General features: G+C 40.5%; 1 protein-coding gene across 12 annotated transcripts in view; it reads right to left on the bottom strand.

Moving 5' to 3' along the window:
* The window catches only part of PLEKHA7 (pleckstrin homology domain containing A7), a 172464-nt gene that overhangs the window by 115839 nt on the left and 32631 nt on the right, over positions 1–23994 (bottom strand). Inside the window, exon 1 of one of the 12 annotated variants that reach the window (XM_081840179.1) lies at positions 1476–1904. The exons of the other annotated variants lie outside the window; for them this stretch is intronic. Within the exon in view, the coding sequence (XP_081696305.1) occupies positions 1476–1546 (71 nt within the window). The 5' untranslated portion in view covers positions 1547–1904. Of the gene's footprint in view, positions 1–1475; positions 1905–23994 lie in introns of those variants that run through there. 12 annotated transcript variants of the gene reach the window in all.

The following is a 23994-nucleotide window of genomic DNA, read 5'->3' on the forward strand; positions in this document are numbered from 1 at the left end:
TAATCCAGTAGGACTCTTCTTATGTTCATATGTTAACAATGGAGAAATCCAGGATTTTAGTATAGCTGCAAATAGGTAGAAGCAAGTACCCTCGCAGACAAATGGCAGCAACAATGGGCATGTGTTCCTCTCTTTACTATCAATGTACTTCAATAGGTTTCATCACCAGATAATGAGGTGAGTTTCCATGGGTTTCTTATCTCTGTAGACTCAAATGCCAATTACATTCCTTCAATATAGAAAGTGCCTAAGTCCTTCTCAGGCCATTTAGGGTTTTTTATATACATATAAATAAACATATTTCCAGATAAATACTAGGGAGTCCTGCATTTAATTTTGGGTAGGCCTGCTTTGCTTCCAAACTAATGGGTAGTTCATCACCTGAGTTTGCTGTTAGAGGGAATGACCCACACTCTCTACACAATGCTCCTCATATGCCAGGTAGTGTAAACTAACCATATTCACCATGATTCCTTCAGGGGATTTAATATTAGCGATCACAACTGCAAACATCCCAAGTCCTATCACCAGGTACATTCTTATGTTTAGACACATTAATTATTAACTTCCTCTTTTACTCTCTTCCTCAAACGCATTTCAAACATATGAGTAATTTTACAGAAACTCTGAACTCTAGTTTTCGCTTCTTTTTACAACCTTGCTCCAGAAAGAGGCAAAGGTTTCAGATACAGACACGGTAAACAAAGACTGCATTCCTTTAAAAAGGTGTGCCAGAAACCAAAGACAGTTAGTGAAAGCTGAGAAAGAAACTTGTTTAACTTCTATTTGTTCTTTATTACACTTCAGTCATCAACACAAGGAACATAATTTAACAGAAATCTTTGAACCTTCGAGCCATGTTACAACATGCCTGGAAAAGTTACATGAGAAACTATTTCTAAAGGCAATATTGATCTCTTGCTTAGCAGAGGAAACCACCTACAAAAATGCAGGAATCATTCTTCTTATCAGCATTCACTAATTTCCCCATATGTAAATATTTTGAACATGCCTTGCCCTATAGCTTTGAAAGTATAATCAAGTCACCAGAAAACTGATTTACCAGGATCATGTTCTCTGGGACTAAACAGGTTTCTTTTAATAGGAACCTAACAGCACTATAACAGGCACATATTTGACACAGCATGACAAAACAACCATCCAAATGCACTACAGACACTGTTTTAAAAAACTGAATGATAAACGATTCACTTTTGTTCCATTCAAAACATTAGGAAGCTTCAAATACCTGACCATGGAAACATCAGCTACCCATTTAAAATGCAACATCTTTTTAAAACACTGAATAGAGATTAGCACAGAAAAGCACACCATAATTTTACCATTAAATATTGCCTTTGTTCTCCAGTTCTAAGTCTTTTCAGGCAAATGTTCATACTGCTATCCGTAAGAGAAGCACCACACTGCAGTTTTACAAAACTAAATACATATACTAAATCTAAACATGTACATACCTGCATGACATCTGGAAGAATGGATGTTCTGGCTGAGAAACAGAGTTTGAAAATCCAGCTTTGCTCCCCATTGTGTTCGTGTACTAGAATCACTTACATTTCTTTCATATTCCATACGTTAAAACCAGAGTATTAAAACACCCACATCCATCTGTACAGCATCATTCAGCATCGTTCAGCAGCCTACTAAAAAAAGCCAAGAGCACTCTGAGCTGGTCTTAAAATTCTGACCGCATATCTGATTGCTTCTTCCTCAACGGCAAAAATTTCCCACTATCAACAGTCTTCTAAATACTATATACCACAAAATATAGAAACATATGGTTGTATAAGCAAGGAATAAGCATCTTATTCCCAACTGGATATAAAATCTTGTACTGTATTCTTCTTTCAGAGACAAGGCTTGGAATGCTGTAACGAGAACAAGAGAGAGAAAAAGAGCGAGAGACCTGGTATCTTAAACAGCAGCCTGGTTTGGCTGTCAGCCAGCAACCAGCAGAACTTATTGCCAATGCTGCAAATCCCTCCTATCAGCTAATGAAGATCAAGACTGCAGGTGAAACATGATTTTTATCTCTATGACAAGGATTCCCTTGGAAATACAAAGATATATGACCTTGAATTCTGTAAAGGAAATTAAAAACAGCAACGATTTAAACCAAATGGCACCGTTTGTATAATATTATCTACCATAGCTAATGTTTCTGCATATCATAGCAATGCAAGAATTCACTGGGTTAAAGTCTTAAAAAGCACAGAGGTTTAATTAGCTGCTTTTATTTTTTTAAAATGGTCATAAATTCCTACTGATTTCTATAAGATCACATATAAGCCATTTCAGAGGAAAGTAATCATATCTGGAACTATCAACAGAAAGTATGAACAATAGTAAATTCATCTATTTCAACTTCTTCTGCATTATCCAATGCCAATAAAACTTTAACATCACATACACAACAGTCAAAGACACTACTATGAGCACTTACATTCTGAACTGGCAGCAGGCTAGCAAACTGAAAGCACAGCCATGCCTGAAAATAGTGCTGGATTTAATATGCTAAGGAGGAATGCCATTCTAAAAAATTCCTTACAAGACTGTGAGGTCTATACCACAGTCGTGGGAGGTTTAAAATTAATGCAGATAATTGGTGTAGGTGACAGAGGGTGCTGTGCATAGTCAATTGAACAACACTGTATGCGGAAACCCAGGATGTATTGAGTTCTCACACAAGAAGGGCTTGGCTGAAGACTGCAGGCAAGACAAGTGAAAAATTCTCATTTCCCACCTTGCTGGGAGCAGTGGGGGGAGGCGTTCTCCCACAATTTGTGACTGTAGGGGATGATGAGGGTGCCTGGGATCTTGGGAGCCAATCAGCACCTAGCTAGGCTCCTGAGGGGCAGAATTCAAAGTGGACCTGGGTGAGAACTTCTCCTATCCAGGTCCATTCAAGGGATGGTTTTAGGCTTTGCTATGGACATCTGTTGGTTGCTGGTTACAGCCAGGATGTGAATTTTCCTAAAGACAAATTGACTGGTTTTGCCTACGTCATAGCAATGTTGCAACTTTTGGGTGAAGAGGCATTGGGTTGGATCCTTAGTTGTGACAGGCAGGTAAAGGTCTCTGCTCACTTGGTAAAGATCATTCTCTGCTGGCACTGGGCGCCAGTCAGGCTGGCAAAAAATAATATCCCCCTTTCCCCTTTCTGACAGATGTCAGGGGGTTCAGGAACTTATCCAGGGTTGGGTTTCCTTGGAATGAAGGTCAACAGAAACTGTGGTGTCTTTAGGCACAGTTTAGTTTATTTACACATATGTACAACCAGGGATGTGCTCTATGGGGAGCTGGCTTCAGGCCGAAGGCTCATTGGTAGACCAACTCTGTGTTACAAAGATTTCTGCAAATGTGACATGAAGACTAGCAGACTTAACCCTGCCCTGTGGGAATCCCTTCCAGACGACTGCAGTGCCTGGAGGAAGACAGTCAGATTATGCATCCATAGCAATGACCAGAGGAAGGATGACTGCTGATAGGAGCACAGAGAGAAGAAATGCCATGGGCATCTGCAGCAGCACAACCAAATGCATTCATCTCCCCCAGCTGCAACAAAACATGTCTCTCCTGTATTGGTCTCCACAGCCACAGCAACACTGCTACTGTCCACCAGTTTGACTTCACCCTCAAAGGTGCATTGTCTCCAGAGACAGACAGATGACAACAACATACAACAGGAACATAAGGAGTTCAAAACATTAATACAGTTACAGATCTTGCTTCCCCACTAGGTTTCCAGGTGATCCCCAGAGCCCAGCAGAGCAAATGTGTCTCTGTCTCTTTAGCTTCTGCCTGCTTTCTTGCTCAACTGACAAACACTAGCTATTGTCCTTCTAAGTGACAACCAGGTAAAGAGGGTGCCCACCCATTTGCCCAGAGGATACCATCACTTATTAGGACTCATTCAAACTTCTGCTTGCCCCATGCCTTGAGCAGTTTTGCCTTTGCCCTGTCACTTTCCCCTAGAAAACCTGCTCTTTAGCGCTAAATTGGAACAAATGGCAATCTGTGGCAAATCTGGCTGCTGTTTGTTCCAATTCAATGCTAAACTGTGGATTTGGGGGGGGGGCAAAAGGATGTGCGGGTGAACCCTAAGTAGTAGCTCTTGCAGCCCGGGGCATTCTTTTTGGATGCTGATTATGGTGCTTAACTACTCAGCCCAACCATCATTGCCTACATGAAGGGAATGATTTAGCAAGCTGACCAAAAAACCCCAAACCTATACCTACTCTGATCCATGATATCATATCAAAATTTTAAAGATGGCCTACAGCTCTTTTTGCCTGAGGCTGTTATTCAAAACATCTTGGTTAAAATTAATCTTCCTAAAGTATGACCAGAAAGCCAATTTTAGAAAAATTAAAGTGAGACCAAACATAGTAACCTTTTTAAATCTTCAAGTTTTACTTTACAAATAAAACTAAGACTGTATGCATTGCAAGTGAACTCCCAGAGTATTCTTCCCTACCAATCTAAACAATATGAGTGAAATAACTTAAAATCATTTCACATTCCTACACATGCCAGCATTAATAACAGAAACTTAAACTGGGCAGATGAAACTAGGTTTCTAGACTGTCAACTGATGAGTCATGCCATCCATAAGAGCTGTAGATTAGACCTTTGACACTTTCCTTAAAGTTATTTCATTGCAGTACTATCTGTTCACACACAATTAGAAAAGTTGAATATTATATGTCATTAAAAAAATTTAAGTGTCTGAACTTAAGTACTGTAATGTCCCTTTAAGTGTTCAAAGTTTTTGTATCACTTTCAAGTGCTCAAAGTCATATGCATTATATAACTGTAATCCTTGCAACAACCCTGCAAGATAAACTAGTATTATTCTCCATATCCAAGCCCATATTGTGAGCACACAGGAAATAAAATACTCCATCCAAGGACTTCCTGATTATTAGCTCAGTCTTTTAACCTCTTACTTCACCAGCACTGTCAATGTACTCAGAAAATTGTGTACTGTTCTATAAAGTATGTTAATAATAATAATAATAATAATTTTTATTTATACCTCGCCCTCCCCAGCCAAGACCGGGCTCGGGGCGGCTTACAAGCAATAATAAAAACAAGTTGAATGAATTCAACTTAAAAACAAGATGAAAATACAACATTAAAATATTGAAACATTAAAATATTAAAATGCAGCCTCATCACAGGAAGAGAAAGGAAAAAGAAAAAAGAAAGAGGGGGAGGGAATCAAATTGGTTCCAAGCCAAAGGCCAGGTGGAACAACTCTGTCTTACAGGCCCTGTGGAAAAAAATCAGATCCTGCAGGGCCATGGTTTCATGAGGCAGAGCGTTCCACCAGGCCGGAGCCAGTGTTGAAAAGGCCCTGGCTCTGGTTGAAGCTAATCTAACTTCCTTAGGGCCCGGGACCACTAGGGTGTTGCAATTTATGGACCTTGAGGCTCTCCGTAGGGCATACCGGGAGAGGCGGTCCCGTAGGTACGAGGGTCCTAGGCCGTGAAGGTCTTTAAAGGTCAAAACCAGCACCTTAAATCTGACCTTGTACTCCACCAGGAGCCAGTGCAGCTGGAAAAGCACTGGGTGAATATGCTCCCATGGCAGAGACCCCGTGAGGAGCCTTGCTGCTGCATTCTGCACACATTGAAGTTTCTGGGACAGCTTCAAGGGCATCCCCCTGTGGAGCGAATTACAGTAGTCAAGCCTGGAGGTGACCGTCGCATGGATCACTGTGGCCAGGTCAGGGCAGGAAAGGTAAGGGACCAACTGCTTGATGCGGCGAAGGTGGAAAAATGTCGCCTTGGCTGTTCCTGTAACCTGCAACTTGCACAACAAAAAGCTGCTGTATTCATGCAGTCTCTGTCTGAAAATCCACCATGGTGTAAGTCCACCATTTGCCTATTTAGCATTTGCTTTACAAGCAAAGTTGCTCAGATTCTGCTGTACTTAAGGCTCTAGTTTAAATGCTGAGATTGTCATAGAATCATAGAATTGAAGAGTTGGAAGCGACTCTGAGAGTCACCTTGTCTAACCCCATGTAATGCAGGAATCTCAACTAAAAATTTAAAACCTCCAGTGAAGGAGTCTGTTCTACTATGGAACAGCTCTTACCATCAGAAAGGTGAGTCCAGCACCTTCTGAGGGAGTCCGGAGGACTTGAACTCACTTCTGCCTGCTTATTTTGACTGGTTTCAGTTGGTCCACCATAAAGATATAGGGTACAATTTGAAGTCACACTAAGGCTTTCCCAAAGGAAAAATCTCCTTTCTCTCTCACCCCCATGCATTTCGTTCTGAGAGTTCTTCCAACCAGATTAGGGGAGAGCATGAAGCGAGGAGAAGGGAAGTCCCATGCACTACGGGAACTCACTGTGCTGGCTTCTGATAACATGATAATTTAGTTGAATGTAGCCTATAATGTCAATCGTTTTCCTGTATTGGCAGGTTGAACTAGATGAGCTTTGAGATCCCTTCCAACTGTATGATTTTGTGCAGTTGAAAGCAACTAGTAGATTCAGAAGAACCAACAGGATGCACTCCTCCTGATTAAGATAATCCACAGGAGCACCAGGGCAGTTTCAGTTCCAAACCTGGGTAAAAGTAATCAATATAACTGAAGAATATCTGGAGTTCAGATGTCACAACATGTTCCATGATTCCTCCAAGTGGACTAAAGTTTGCTGGTACTTCCATTTTTTAAAATGGGAAGCATGGCATCTTTCTAGTCCATAGGGGTCACCTGCTCTGTCATTTATTATTTTTACTATCCAGTAGCAGATCTGATTAGCCAAGGTGGGCACTGATGGGAAAAAACTAGTTGTGGATATCACACATCCAAAAATCTTGTCCACAGCTCCAGGTTGCACAAACTGAAATATATCAAGAATCCAAACATACAAGGACTAGCGGAAACTTCAATCACATCCAAATCCATATCTGGAGTGAAAATGCCATCCAAATCAGAATAGTTGCAAATGATCTAATCTGTAATATGTGAAGCATATGGGACACAGCAGAGCAGAGGGTGTGTAAAGGGCTCCTAACCACACAGGACAGTTTCTGTGAATGGCACTACATTCACCCAATGGTAAAAGATTGACACCATACCATATTTGACATTGTAATTGCCAGTCTATAGCCATGATCCGTTAGTTTTCATCATGAGCCTTCTATCACCGCCACAGTCTTCACTGCCCCAAGCTCCTCAGAAAACAAAGGGGATCCTTGGGCTCTAGCCAGTAGAAAATTCTAAGTGTGATTGTGCCAAATGCTTAGGCCACTTTCCTTTTTTAGGAGGTAAACTAGGCTTTCTACAGTATTACCAGCTATGCCTGCAGAGTAATGAATCCATCAGAGCCATCTAAGAACCATAATAATCTTTCAGCATCCAAGGCAAACATTATTGATGGGTGCCCTCCCAATCACTGCAGAATAACTTTCATTTCATTTTCATCATATTCTGTATTAATCTCTTATGCTGCATCCCAAACATTTATTTTTATTTTTATTCTACTGCTTTGGGTTAAAACCCAATGTTAACTGATGAATCAGGTTCTGTGAGATCCTGGGATAATCTGAAGAAAGATTTGCCCTACTTCCTAAACTGCTCCCAAAAAATAGCTCCTGGACAGGATATCTTGTACTTTCCCCAGAGCTGCGTTCTCACCTCCTCTCCTTATTTCTCTGCCTACCCCTCAAGGATCATTTTTCAGTTGTCTTTCCAACTTCTGAGCAGTCCATTCTCAACACTGCCAACCCAACCGATTCTATGATATAAGCACAAAAGTAATTTCTGCCACCTTAGGAGTTTGTTTAAACGCAGGTCTGGCTATGAGAACATAATTTGTTTCTGATAATTATTTTCAACTCTCTGACTATTCAGTTGTCTGATTATCCAGTTTTCCGGTTATCTGATTACGCAATTCTCTGACTGTCCGATTGACTCGCTGAATTTCTGCCACAGGTGGTTGGAACTAAAGGTGGAGACAGTGGCGAAGCTGCATACTCCGGCACTGGGGGTGGAGAGCAGGCGGGGGCGTGGCTGGCATGCATCCCGGGGACGTGGTGTGTGTCCCAGGGGCGTGGCGTGCGTCCCGGGGGCAGGATGCACCGCCCACGGGGGTGTGGTGTGCATCCTGGGGCCGTGGTGTGCCACCTGCAGGGGCGTGGCACCCGGTGCGGTGAGGGAGTGCACGGCGTGTGTCCGGGGGGCAGCAGTGATGGTGCCCCCCCGATGGTCCCCCCGCTTCCCCATTCCTCCACCAGTGGGTGGAGACAACATCAAAAACAGACTATTATAGGAAGAATGAACAGGGTTTCAGGGGTCTTTCCCTGAGTCATTCTGAGTCAATCTGAGGCAATAGTCACAAGTGGGAACACCCAACCCCAGACCAAATTGAAACAGCAAAGATGCATGGACATAAAGGGAAAGTGTGGCTGAGCGGGGAACTCTCCATGTTTTCTGGAAAGGGGACTATCACAGGTTTCACTTATCTCCTAGCTACTTTTATCTGCTTATAATCGGATCTCTTCTGATCATTAACCTATTTGATTTCAGCAATTTGTTCTGTCTAGAATTCCTGAAACCTACCAAACTGTTTTTGATTGATTCATTTGTGTTATTTTGAAAGGTTACTCTTGTGTTTTGTAATGTTCTTGCTGAAAACCTGCATAAATAACATATCACAGAACCTCGAAAGCAAATATACAATATTTGCAATACAGAAAATAGGCAATTATGTTTTGTTTCTGGCTGTAATTTTAGAAACTGATTTTGTGATTATGTTTGTTATTTGAAAGTAATGTATGTGTATCATGAGTGATTAGGATTCCTCTTATGGATTATTTTTGGCACACTTTGGTATCGCTGCTGGTTTGTTAAAAGTTTTGTTTGTTAAAGTTAAGATTACATATTATCATTGTGGTGTTTTATACTGCTATTGGCAGAATGAATACCTTATTGTAATGCATAAGTGCAAAACTGGCAGTAGCAGCTGGTTGGGCAGAATTGACTTAGATGGCTTCCCAATGTGGGGGGCGGGAGAGGGGCAGAGGGAAGTTGGCAGGGAGGGAGAGGTGTGATAGAGGTGCCCAATGGAGCCAATCTGCTGCCCCCTCACCTGTGCCTGCATTCCTTCAACCTCCCAGCCGATTTGCTGCCCCCTCTGTTACTAGCAGCTACTTCCATCTTGGGAAGCCAGGTAAACAGTACTGACCTGCTGGCTACTGTTGTTGTTTAGTCATTTAGTCATGTCCACCGCATGGACCAGAGAACAGCAGGCACTCCTGTCTTCCACTGCCTCCTGCAGTTTGGTCAAACTAATGTTAGTAGCTTCGAGAACACTGTCCAACCATCTCGTCCTCTGTCATTCCCTTCTCAAATCTTTCCCAACACTAGGGTCTTTTCCAGGGAGTCTTCTCTTCCCGTGAGGGAAAACCATAGCTTTAACTACATGGACCTTTGTCGGAAAGGTGATGTCTCAGCTTTTTAAGATGCTGTCTAGGTTTGCAATCACTTTTCTCCCAAGAAGCAGGCATCTTTTAATTTCATGACTGCTGTCACCATCCGCAGTCATCATGGAGCACAAGAAAGTAAACTCTCTGGCTACTACTGTCCCCCCAAATAAGAGCTTTCTAAGCTTTAAGGCACCTTTTTCGTTATGGCAGCTCCAAGTACATTGGTCCCAATCCACATCTCAGATCAGTTGGCATGCCAACCAACCAGCAGATCTCATACTAAGAAAAGACAGTAGGCTGTCATGGTTAACAGATCCGGGAGCAATTATTCAAAAATTAATGTGGATATACAGAGATATGGAGATAGCAGCTATCAGCAGAGCTATTATTTAGAAAGAAATGAGTGACTCTGCAGACATGGTGAACCAGGAACAGAGCTGAGGATGCCAAGGAATATAAATAAACAAACAAACAAACAGAAATAGTGGTGGAGCATAGCCAGCTGGGAAGGAAAGTTAGGCTTGGCACTCACTCACTAACCAGATTGGCAAGTACCGTATAATGTGCTTATTTTCATAATGTAGCATTAATACAAAATTGTCCTATCTTAGGAAATACAATGCCTTGTGTTCTTTCATAGATAAAACAAAAGCATTGTAGAGAAAGCAGATTTATACTAAGGCATATAAAAATTACCAAACCAGTTCTACATTCAGACTTTAGAAGATTCGCATTCCCATGAGCCAAAATACAATGCATGTTGTGAAATTGTTCTTAAAATGTTTTCTGTATTTTTAAGATTAATATTTCAGCCCTTATTCAATTTGAGACTTCCTATTCCTGAGGCTAAAAATGACCTTCAACCTGCTCTTGTAGGTTGGAAACAAGCAACAGCAGTACTTGAAATATTTTATCAGGAATAGTTTAGATTGTTTGTGGAAGTGATAGTAAGTGAATGTCAGCTAGCATAGTTTCCTGAGCCTTAATAAGGAAAGCTAATTCTGGAAGCTCTCTCGTTATCAGTCCATTAAGTTCAGGAGCTGTTATAAGCTATTTCAGTTCCTTTACAACATTTCATTGAAGGCCTTTAACTTGGATTGAAAATGCAAAGGCTTGTTGACATCTGTTTATTAACATTTATAAAATGTTGAAACATTTCCATTGCAAACTAGTCTAAATACTGGTAGTATGCATGTTATTTTGTGGAAGACTAGTGTTGCTCTTATTTTAGCTTGTTCTAGACCTTAGAACCAAATTCTTTGAATTCAGAATTTTCCCAAGCTAGTTACTGACAGTCAGCTTATAATGCTGTCTACCTAGGTAGGACCTTTTCTGGGCTCAGTTTGTAAGTAAATAAATAATAGTGAACATGATCAGAAGAAGAAAAAGAAAAGAAAGAGAAGGCTTTCTGAACTGACAAACAGCCAGAATATCCAAGAAACTTTGGCAGTCCAGGGATTTTTGACAATGTTTAGTCTCCTAGTCTAAAAGACACTCTTCACACTTAGCCCCTGCAAGTCTATAGCTCAAGTGGCTTAAGTGCTGGCCTTTCCCATGTTATCAACATGTTTGCCATGCTGCTGATATTTCAGAAGCACTGCCTTTGCAGACAATTTACAAAAAGGTAATGAAACAACAGAATAGTTTAAAAACTTGATCCAGGAGGCTCAGGTGCGTAGCTAGCTACTCCGGCACCAGGAGCGGTGGGGCGGGGTGAGCCACGCATGGGGGCGGGGTGAGCTGTGCACAGGGGCGCCGCACGGGGGCGAGCTGCCCACAGAGTCCGCCTGGCGGATGCAAGCCCCATGCTGCCGTTTCGGGCAGCACAGGGCTCGGAGCCACCGCGTCACTCCCAGGAGAGATGTGTGGTTCGGACGCACTGCTGGCCAGCCCCCTCTGTAAGCACCGCGCCTGCCGTGTGCCATTTTGTCACCCGTCTCAAGGATGACACCCGAAACGGGCTGCACCCCCCTTCCTACGCCCCTGAGGCTGCTTCAATCTGCTGCAAAGTTTGGCACAATATGAGAAAACTCATATCTTGAAATAGCTAAAGGGCTGTCACATGGAGGATGGAGCAAGCTTGTTTTTTTTCCTCCAAAGGCTAGGGCTAGTTCAAATTACAAGAAAGGAGGTTCTGACTAAACATTTCTGATGGTAAGAGCTGTTTGTCAGTAGAATAGACTCCCTTGGAAGGTGGCGAACTCTCCTTCGGAGGTTTTTAAGCAAAGGATGGATGGCCATCTGTCATGGATGCCTTAGTTGAGATTCATGCATTGCAAGGGGTGGGACTAGATGACCCTTGAGGTCCCTTCCAACTCAACAATTCTATGATCTCCATTCAAGGGCACTAGTTTTGTTATACATTACTAGTGCCAGGGCCTTTGTACAAATTTATTAGAGAATATAATCTACCAATAAGATGCTCAAATGAAATGGAAGGTACACTGGTGTAGGTGCTTTGCTCGGGAAGTGTGCTGTCTCCCCGGGGCTAAGATCCAAGATGTAACTGAACGACTGCAAGGAATCATAAAACCCACTGACAAATACCCCTTCCTCTTGGTTCATGTGGGAACCAATGACACTGCAAGCAATAGCCTCCAGAAGATCAAAAGAGACTATGAGGCTCTGGGCAGGAAATTGAAGCAATTAAATGCACAAATTGTCATCTCATCTGTCCTCACAGTTGAACGACGTGGCCCAGGGAGAGAGAGAAAAATAGTGGAAGTGAACAGCTGGCTTCGCAAATGGTGTAAACAGGAACGGTTTGGATTCTTAGATCACGGACTGCAGTTTCTTGAAGATGGACTTCTGGCAAGAGATGGGCTGCACCTCACAACGGTTGGGAGGAATGTTTTTGCCAAAAATCTCAGAAACCTCATCAGGAGGGCTTTAAACTGACTAATGTGGGGGAGGGAGACAGTGCTCCTGAAGGTAGGAGTCTATCAATTGATGAACATGATCATCCAAATGTCATAGACCAAATGGAGCAAACAGCACGCAGACCTAGTGGTGGGAGGAAAAAATCCTTAAATAAGAGACACAGGGGAATGATTAATGGACTTCAATGTCTGTACACTAATGCGCAAAGCATGGGTAATAAACAAGATGAGCTTGAGCTCTTGGTACAGCAAACTAAATATGACATAATAGGCATCACTGAAACCTGGTGGGATAAGTCCCACGACTGGAATGTAATAATGGAGGGTTACAATCTATTTCAGAGAAACAGACGAGACAAGAAAGGAGGAGGAGTGGCGTTATATGTCAGGGATGTGTATACCTGTGAAGAGATCCAAGATTTAGAACCTCAAAGCCAAAGTGAGAGCATTTGGGTCAAAATTAAGGGAGAGAAGAATAACAGGGACCTCATTGTGGGAGTTTACTATAGATCCCCAAGCCAAACGGAGGACATAGATGATGCCTTCCTGGAACAGATGGCCAAGCATGCAAAAGGAAGGGAGATAGTAGTAATGGGGGACTTCAATTACCCGGATATTTGCTGGATGTCAAACTCAGCCAAGAGCATAAGGTCAAACAGATTCCTCACTGGCCTTGCAGACAACTTCATTGTCCAGAAAGTGGGAGAAGCAACAAGAGGAACAGCCATTTTAGATCTGGTCCTAACCAATGTTGATGACCTGGTTAGTGGGGTAGAAGTGGAAGGATCATTAGGCGCGAGTGATCATGCTCTTCTGAAGTTTACTATACAGCGGAAAGGAGCAGCCAAGCATACTAGGACTCAATTTCTTGACTTTAAGAAAGCCGACTTCATAAAACTTAGGGAAGTGCTGGGTGAGATCCCATGGACAGTAATACTAAAAGGAAAGGGAGTTCATGATGGCTGGGAGTTTGTTAAGAGGGAGATAGTAAAAGCACAACTTCAGGCAATACCAATGAGACGGAAACATGGAAGGTGCCTAAAGAAGCCAGGGTGGCTATCTAAAGAACTTTTAACTGAGTTAAGATTAAAAAAGCATGTGTACAAAAAATGGAAAAGGGGGGAAACCACCAAAGAGGAATTCAAACAAATAGCCAGCACGTGTAGACACAAAGTCAGAAAAGCTAAAGCACAGAATGAACTCAGGCTTGCTAGAGAGGTTAAAAGCAACAAAAAAGGCTTTTATGGGTATGTTCGTAGCAAAAGGAAGAACAAAGAAACAGTGGGGTCACTCAGAGGAGAAGATGGTGAAATGCAAACAGGGGACACAGAAAGGGCTGAACTCCTCAATGCCTTCTTTGCCTCAGTCTTCTCCGATAAAGAAAACAGTGCCCGACCTGAAGAATTTGGAGCAAATGATTCAGCAGAGGAAACACAGCCCAGAATAACTAAGGAGATAGTACAAGAATACTTGGCTAGTTTAGATATATTCAAGTCTCCAGGGCCAGATGAACTGCATCCAAGAGTATTAAAAGAACTGGCAGATGTGATCTCAGAACCACTGGCAGTCATCTTTGAGAATTCCTGGAGAACAGGCGAAGTCCTGGCAGACTGGAGGAGGGCAAATGTTGTCCCTATCTTCAAAAAGGGGAAAAGAGAGGACTCAAATAATTACCGCCCAGTCAGTCTGACATCAATACCAGGGAAGATTCTGGAGCAGATCATTAAGCAAACAGTCTGTGAGCACCTAGAAAGGAATACTGTGATCACCAATAGTCAGCATGGATTTCTGAAAAATAAGTCATGTCAGACTAACCTGATCTCGTTTTTTGACAGAATTACAAGCCTGGTAGATGAAGGGAACGCAGTGGATGTAGCCTACCTTGATTTCAGCAAGGCATTTGACAAGGTGCCCCATGATATTCTTGTAAAGAAGCTGGTAAAATGCGGTCTTGACTATGCTACCACTCAGTGGATTTGTAACTGGCTGACTGACCGAACCCAAAGGGTGCTCATCAATGGTTCCTCTTCATCCTGGAGAAGAGTGACTAGTGGGGTGCCACAGGGTTCTGTCTTGGGCCCGGTCTTATTCAACATCTTTATCAACGACTTGGATGATGGACTCAAGGGCATCCTGATCAAATTTGCAGATGACACCAAACTGGGAGGGGTGGCTAACACCCCAGAGGACAGGATCACACTTCAAAACGACCTTGACAGATTAGAGAACTGGGCCAAAACAAACAAGATGAATTTTAATAGGGAGAAATGTAAAGTATTGCACTTGGGCAAAAAAAATGAGAGGCACAAATACAAGATGGGTGACACCTGGCTTGAGAGCAGTACATGTGAAAAGGATCTAGGAGTCTTGGTTGACCACAAACTTGACATGAGCCAACAGTGTGACGCGGCAGCTAAAAAAGCCAATGCAATTCTGGGCTGCATCAATAGGAGTATTGCATCTAGATCAAGGGAAGTAATAGTGCCACTGTATTCTGCTCTGGTCAGACCTCACCTGGAATACTGTGTCCAGTTCTGGGCACGACAGTTCAAGAAGGACACGGACAAACTGGAACGTGTCCAGAGGAGGGCAACCAAAATGGTCAAAGGCCTGGAAACGATGCCTTATGAGGAACGGCTAAGGGAGCTGGGCATGTTTAGCCTGGAGAAGAGGAGGTTAAGGGGTGATATGATAGCCATGTTCAAATATATAAAAGGATGTCACATAGAGGAGGGAGAAAGGTTGTTTTCTGCTGCTCCAGAGAAGCGGACACGGAGCAATGGTTCCAAACTACAAGAAAAAAGATTCCACCTAAACATTAGGAAGAACTTCCTGACAGTAAGAGCTGTTCGACAGTGGAATTTGCTGCCAAGGAGTGTGGTGGAGTCTCCTTCTTTGGAGGTCTTTAAGCAGAGGCTTGACAACCATATGTCAGGAGTGCTCTGATGGTGTTTCCTGCTTGGCAGGGGGTTGGACTCGATGGCCCTTGTGGTCTCTTCCAACTCTATGATTCTATGATTCTATGATTCTATTCTATTCTAATGTTAATAACTCCTGTTCAGAATATATATATTTGTCATGTAGCAGTTTTTCATGTGGGGACTATGCAATATTTGCTGACTGGTTTCATAAGTTATCACATGTTCATGCCCTTGGTTTAGAGGTTGAGTTAAAGGCAAATGTGTATTATGTGTATTTCCAACTCCAAGAGCCATACAAGGGCTGAAGAGGAAAAAATTCTCTTCTACAGTATTTAAATTACACTTTGTCTGTCAACAGGCACTGTTTTCTCATACCTTATCCTAACAGAAAAGAAGCACATCATTTCATAAATTTGAGATGAAATAACCACAGCGGGCTATTACGTACCTTTTTGGGATATTGCTGAAACTATAAAATGTGTTGCTGAAACTATAAAAATGCCTACATAGACATGGGTCAATAAATTTGGGTGCCTGGATTTTTGCAGCATATTATATTACTAGAATTAATAGTACCATACTTTCTAACAGTGAAAGTGAACTTCCTTTTTGAAATTGCTCTTGGTAGCAAAGAAGGCAATCACTTTAACAGACACGAGCCACTTACTGGAGCTGCATAGCTTTTTTATTACCAGAACTGGTGAGGGAGGTTTGAGATAAACCAGAGCTTCAGAACTTAGGAGACATTGTTTTGTAAGAGCATTAAATACTTTTCAGACAACATAACTATTCTTGAATTTAAAAAAATGGGATTAGCAAGCACATCTGAAGTATAGAATTGGATCAGACCACATATCCATTCATTAGAGTTTTATGTTTATCATCTTATGCCTGTCATTCTTGTTGTCCTGCTCCTCCTACAAGAGAAATCTCTAGTGACTTAATGGTGCAAGTAAACCTCAGTCCTATTTGCTTTCTTATGTTACACAAGTCTTTCTTATTTTAATAAACAAGAGGTCTCATTTGGAAATTTTGTGATGTCTCTGTTAGAATACATTTTAACTCATAATTTAAAATGTATTCTAACAGTGACTCATAATTTATTAATTACGTATATGCACCTCACTGCACTCATAACAAATGTAGAAATTCCAGCTCTGCGCGTGGGAGCTGATGGGAGCAGGTCAGAAAATGTTCATAAATCCTGATTTAAACAAATCAAGCAGGATCAGAGGGTTTTGGTTACGGTTTTTTAAGAAAAAGACAAATTTAACTTTCTAAAGCAGGCTTTCACCAAAATATAAAAGATGCCTCTCTAAGAACTATAATTGCTGACATCAGGTAGCAAAAGCAACCACACCAGATGCACACACAATCAGGTTGTAACAGGCTCTAAATTCCAATGGCTATATTTTTGCAATGTTATGTGCACAAAGCAGTAGTCAACTCAGCATAGTTTTACATTTAGCTCTCAATTTGAAAAATCTCAGTAACCTATTGAGTTTGTAACCGATGCATTGATATGCTTCCATCTACATTGTCAAAAAAAATTATTTATGTGATTCATATGATTTTAGGTGCTTTTAATATTGCTGATAAGAAATTATGTTGAAAGCCAAACAAACTTCTGTTTTCTAAAGCAGTCTTGTTTCCCCGACCCCCCCAGTGCATTCCTCTGATCTATAGATAGTGATTTATGAGACTGTAAAGACAGCTACAAAATAATGAAAAATCACTTTATCTCCCATTCCCATCCTCAGGCTTTTATGAACCAAATGAAATTGACACGTCATTCATGAATAATGTGCAAGACAATTGGTTTAAGACAATTACTTTCCTAATCTGACAGGTAAGCAAGATAGATTGGAACTAACTCTGAATCCTAAAAGGAGTCAGATTTCCTACACTGATTAATGGTATGTAATATAATTGTGTTTCCAGGAAACCAATATTGTTTAGACTTATCCAATACAAAGCATAAGTTTTATATACTGATCCTTAGAAAACCAAACAGCAGTATGGAAGCATAAAGACCACTGGACTTGGATACAGTGCTTGCGTTCAGACATAACACTAAACCATGGGCGCCAACACTAAAGGGCCCATACACATTTGCTCCTCCCAAAATAATGTTTAGGGAGTGTCCCCCCAAAAAACTGACCATACCAAGCCACCCCAGCCTGCTTTTCCACTGCTGCCACATGAGAGTGCAGATAAGGCACCCGATCAAGCACCCACCTCCCTCTCCCAGGGCACCCTCCTTCCTCGCCTCCCGCTGACTGCTGGCTTGTGGCCAGGGAAAGGAGGGGGGGTGCGCAGGCTGGGTCTGCCATTGTGCCCTCGTGAGCCCTCCAGCCCAGCCTCTTAGTGCCGGCCCCAACGTGAGCAGCACTGCCTCCCATGCCTGGAGCCTGGCTGCCCATGCCTCCGATGTGCCAAGTGGAAGAGGAAGGTGGGGCAGCCTCCGCTGAGCCGAGGGAGGCCTCACCCTGGGCTGCATTCATGTGGCTTTAGCCTTCCTCCCTCTGTCCTTCTGACAACCTTCTGGCGGGGGTGGAACAGCCCCCCGAATAGTTGTTTTCAAGTTGGTGCCTACATAAATGAGCCTTAAAGTTGTGAATCCTGGGTTCATATAGTTCTAAGAGATAAGGAAGGATTCTAACAGGAATCCAGTGGGTCTTAGTTCTTAGTAGACATGTATAGGATTGTATTGCCATATCCCAAAATGTGTACCGAGACTCTTCCAGTGGGATGATTTGCAATCATGTGATTAGAGGAGAACAATGAACAAAGCTGATATGACATTAGTTCAAAACTATAATACAGGACGTGTCACCTTCATTTTTGTTTCTGCCACCCATTCTAAACATGAAATTGGTAATTTAGCCCAATAGTCAGATCTGTTTGAATCATTTTCATTACCCGACATAATTCTGCTCCATATCTTTGAGAATAATCTGTTTTTTATAAACCCTCCAAGGTGCATATACCCCTTGCACTGTGAATTGTTGAATTTTTAATAGGTGATTGCTACTGTTCATCCACACTTATAACTAGCGTTTCTGATTATAATTAATATTATAACCAAGTATCCAACTAAACACTATATTTTTACTCATAATGCTATAACTGATAGTCTAGAAGCCACTTAGAAATGAATATAAAAATATGGAATTTTGTTTTAACATTTTGGATTTGGAGCTAATGTGCCACCATTGTACAAAGAAATAGATTTTCAAATAATAGGCCAGAGGTATTTTTTTATTTAAAATCAGTGTCAATATTCAACTGTAGAGGAAAAAGTAATAATTGATGATGTACAGCAAATGAATTAAGAATATTTGCTGCAGAAACTAATTCATTTTCAAAACAAAAAGGCTTTTATTACACTTAAAATAGGATTTAAAATACAATATATTGAAGGGGAACACTAATTAAATTAAATAAGCAGATATACCCTTCTCATTGCTAGGTTTCCAGTTTAGTTGCATAATCTAAAAGAGACAAACCAGACAAGATCCCAAGATAGCAACCCAAAATCAAGACATGTTTTATAAGGTTAAAAGAATCCTGAACTTTCCATATGGAGAGATTAAGAAGTCCAAATAAGATTTAAGAGGTTTAACTTTAAAGAGGAACAAATTAAAAATGTGAATACAGAAAGATGAGGCAGATGGTAGAATTACATTCTATCTCAATATGCAGTGATAGAGCATTATTGGAATAATTAGCTCAGCACTGTTTCAGAAAATATGAAACATTCATATGAGTAACAGCCTCAAAGTACCCTAAGAAATAAATTATTTTATTTAAATCTGTTAAGACTGCATAGCAAAACTGAAAATAATATTTGAACCTCAACTGTACTTGGCTTTGACAAAACTAAAGCAATTAATGAAGAGGCTATTTCTCCCCACGGAAAACTTTTCAAGCAAATAATTGCTCAAGAACTTTTGTGAAGAGATACCATTGCATAAGAGAGCTGTAAAATATAAACTCCTGAATGTCTGAATCAACTGACTAATTTAAAACCAAGAATCTGTATATAATTATGAATAAGGCAGCATATGTCTGATCTACATGAGTCATGAAAAGCATTTTCTTTCAGGTCAAATGCATATTAGTATTGAGAATTAAGGTTTATTGACAAAATTACCATTGTAATCATGCTATCAACCCTACTATTAACAAAGATGGCAGCCCTCTTCCCAGGAATCACTCATAGCCCTATGTAGCAGAGATGCTTTGTGTACACCACGGTTTCCCTGCAACAAACAGTCAGTATGGGTGGCAAGTATTATACCAGGAATGGCCAAACTTGGCCCTCCAGATGTTTTGGGACTACAACTCCCATCATCCTTACCTAACAGGACCAGTGGTCAGGGATGGTGGGAATTGTAGTCCCAAAACATCTGGAGGGCCAACTTTGGCCTTGCCTATATTATACATACTTCCATATCGCTTCCCTCCTCTCCTGCATTAAGAACCCTCTACTCCCAACTGCAAGACGGAAGAACTAAAAGGAAACTGGCCTCTGTCACTAGTCAGGGCACTGAGCACCACTGGGAAGCTGCACTTCCTGCTTCTCAGGAAGAACCTGTGCATGTCCCCATACTGTACCCAGACCCCCCAAGTGTCCCTATTTTTCAGGGACGTCCATGATTTAGAGAAGCCATCCCGGCTTCTGATTTGACCCCAGAATGTCCCACTTTTCCTCCTGTTTTCATTGGAGAAATGTTGGAGGGTATGGTAGGATGTCCCTATTTTCATTCCACTGTGATGGAAGCTTCAGCTTCAGGCAGGTGGTGGAAAGCTACCATCTGAGTTAGCTGACAGAAAGCCCAAAACTGTGTGTTTGGGGCAGGACACTGACAGCTTTGGTTCTGTTGGATCCAGAGATCCCCATAGTGGCCTAATCCATGAGCTCCTCAACCATATCAGCCTGGAGCTTGGAAAGGGAAAAAGAAAGAAAAAATGTCTCCATCTTCCACCCTGGTGGATGTGAACTGGCAGAGTTTGGAAAACTGTAGCAAATCTACCTCTCTAGATTTCTTTGTCCATCATTTCTGAAGTTCTTTGCAGCTTTAAAATAAAGGATCTGGATGGCTATATAAAACTAAGGTTGAATCTATAAATGCTGGAGAATGCAGTTGCAGAACGGACTCTATTATTTCACTGTTAAATGAAAGGACGCACATATCCGAATGCTCCCCTGTATTAAAAAAAATAATAATCTGCAAAGAGAGCAGCACAGCAGAGAGAACCATCTTGATCTGAAGTCTTCTTTTGCTACAGACATATAACATGAACTCTACAATTTTTTTATTCCTGGAAGACCTTCAATCTTTTAAAAAATTGGATTGCTGGTACACTAGGGGTTGGCAAATTGCCATCCTTGAAATGATATCTCATAAACTGCAAGTAACTAAAGAACAGAGCTCCAAAGACCTCCCTCCCCCATATGTCCTATGTGACCAGTATATGCAAATACCTGGCTCATCTAAGACTTTATAGAACCTTTAATTGCAATAATGATGGAACTCACAGGTGAAGAATACCTTGGTCCTTCCAGGTTATGGTGCTTTATAGTTCACATTTTTTATTCTTTGTTTTCTTTCTTTTCTATGTTTGTACTTTTAAACAAATGAATAAAAATACTAAAAATGAAATGATAGAAAGTTCTGTTTAAAGGGCAAAGTTCTGAAAATAATTAAGTTAATGATATTTTATATATCTCCTCACGATGGCAGCATAAACCATTCTGAATTTAAATTGGCAGCATAATCCTTTCTATCCTGCTGTTTTAAGTATTAAAGTTATCTGTAACATTGTTTGTGACTGACAGTTGTAAGTTTTAGGCAACAGTATTAACCATTTTCCAACAGCAGCTTAATATACTGGGTCTTAAACAGAATTCAGTAGCGCCCAAGCGTGGCAGATGTCAAGTATGTCACAGTCCTGACTTCAAAAAAGTCAAAGTTTCAATAGACTAAACAGCACATAGTCCTTTATTTTTATTTTACTAAGTTAATTTTTTTCATAACAGACTTAGCAAGCTCCAAAATGATTAAAGGAAGGAGTAATATAGAATACTGAAGCCAAGGTAAGTTATTTCTGCCCTCTTTTAAAAGTGAAAATAAAGCTGCAACTACTGCATACATAAGATAGGGAGGGAGGACTATGACATTTATAAAGCTGGTGGAATAAAAAGGAGAGCAAACATTTTTCTCTGTTAAAGAATGTAGTGAATGATGTAATCAAGAAAGCTATATAGGAGGAGTTCAGTGGTTAATTATGATAAGTAGAGAACTTAACTTTTTAAAAAATAAATCACTAACACTTTGAAAGCAGTCTAACCAAACATGGGAAAGGCCATTAGTATATGTCGGTACTAGATATAGGAAAAGCTCTGACATTTCTCTAAAAAGCAATTCTATCAGCATGATACCTTTCATAACTGACAAAGAATGAGAATACAGAAAGCTGACTACCATGAATAGATACTTGGCAACATCTTCAAAATACTTTGATCCAAACCAGATATACTGTGGTTAATCTTAACTATGGTTTGGTTGAAACAAGCCAACTTTAACCCATGGCTTATAGTGTTGCTTGTTTCAAACAATTCATAGCTAGGATTAGCCACAGTTTAGGGTTCAGACATAAAATGAAATTGTGCTTAATCAAAAAGCTTTCAGTTTCCTTTTCGTGGCCACACAAGAGAGAGAATGGAGATGGAAAAGTGCATGAGCCCAGAACTCATCATCTAGGCTTACTCCCATCACAACAAAACATGAGTGCCATCATCAAGGAAGAAGACAGAGATCAAATGGCAATCATGACTGACAACATGTATTGATAGTCATCATGTATCTTACCCAGCAAAATATAAAAAGTGATAACTGATATTAAACTGTAAGGAGTATTAATATAAAAAGTGATAACTGATATTAAACTGATAAGGAGTATTAATATTCAAGAGATAATAGGTAACAGTTTGAAGATGGTTTTACTTTGTAGTTTTTCAGACACACTGTGTCAATATCTAGCACTGTGTCTAAATTGATAAATTCACTTAATTTTTCTTTTAAATTTTCAAGATGGTATCTGAAAATAATTTCAAAATATTCAATCCCTATAATTACATCCTGAGATGTTCAAAACGGCATTCCATTTGCAGATGTGTTGCAATTGCACAGAGATCTGTAAAGTATTTGTGGAAGGTTTTCTTGTCATTTAAATGTGTCCTTAGTTACTTTGTTTAATGTTAGCAATTCTAGCTATGCTACTTCAGAGTAAGGGCCAAGGTCCACTGTTAAAACAGTTATCTGACAATGATTCATGAATACAGGGATACTTTTCCTGCAATATTTGTGTTTTGTGTTTATTCATTCCAGTCACTGATACTGTAGTCCAGCAGGAACTCAAATTCTAGATCTGATTCTCCCTGCAATGCTACTCCACATGTAAAAATGCAAAGTCCATTTAATCTTATCAAATCATTAACTGTGATTTAGAAGAACCACCACCAGCAGATAAATAAACTATACCTTCTTGGTAATATTTCAACTATAGGTGTAATAAATGCTTCAACACTCTCATTACACATGCCAGCTCAAATGTCTGGAAACTGCTGGCATTAATAGCACAGCATTATAGAAGCTTTGTCGAAACAATTTTTAGAGCCTCCCTATAGGGACTGTAACATTTAAATCAGCCATAAGATACATCAAATTCAAAATTCAACCCCACAGCTTCTGACTAACCTGAATTGTTTCAGAAACAATTTCCTACACAATCACCAAAAACATGTTTTTTGGCAGAAAGCACACAATATAAATAAGTGTTTTTAATATTTTTTATTCAGCAAAATGTATATACCATTTGATTGTAATAAAACCATGAAATTGTTTGCAATAATAATAATTCAATTAGTACTTCACTGAAAGAAGCCCAACTTATCTCTTAACACCAGTGCTTTTTCCTGGGGGGGGGGGACACATACCCCTAAACATTTTGTGAATCTAAGTTTGGCCTCACTGAGGGGCAGTATTTCAATAGGAGTAGGAAAATGAAAGTACTCCTAAACATTTTTTTAGAAAAAAGCACTGCTAATGGAACTGCTGTGGCCACAGAAGCTGGTTGAAATATTTGTAAAATATTTTTTAGCAAACCTGAGCCAGTTCATATTCCATCTACTCCTCAAAAACTGTGTGGTCAGCTGTCTCTTATGGTATTTATCTCCCCTCCTCTCTGTTTGATTTTTCCCCGTTTTTTGCAATAAAAAAATTATTTTCCAAAATAATAAAACTTTTAACAATAGCAACTGGGTAAGAGTCTAGTTATACAATACAATCTACACACACAAATTACATTGAGTTTGTAATGTCATTTCAAGCACATTCTTAAGACATTAATGGTAATATAGCCTATCCACAGACAAACTGAAATGGTGGTGGGAGAGAATTGTTATTGTCTTTCCTTACAACACCTTTTGCTACCCTTCCAAACCCAGTTAGTTGCTCTGAGATAGTCACATCCCAAATGTTGTTGAACCATACCTTGACGGGGTAGCTCAGCCTAAGATTTCCAAAAGTACACTATCACCAAACATGCAGCTGTAGTAGAAAGAAAACTAAATCTATATGTTGAATAGTAAGGTCAGAATCTACGTTTAATGAAAACACCTGAAGACTGTAGTGATTGCTCTCAAATTATAGCCATTATTAT

The sequence above is a fragment of the Podarcis erhardii genome (genome assembly GCF_964252035.2).
Source record: "Podarcis erhardii genome assembly, chromosome: 1".
Lineage (NCBI taxonomy): Eukaryota > Metazoa > Chordata > Lepidosauria > Squamata > Lacertidae > Podarcis > Podarcis erhardii.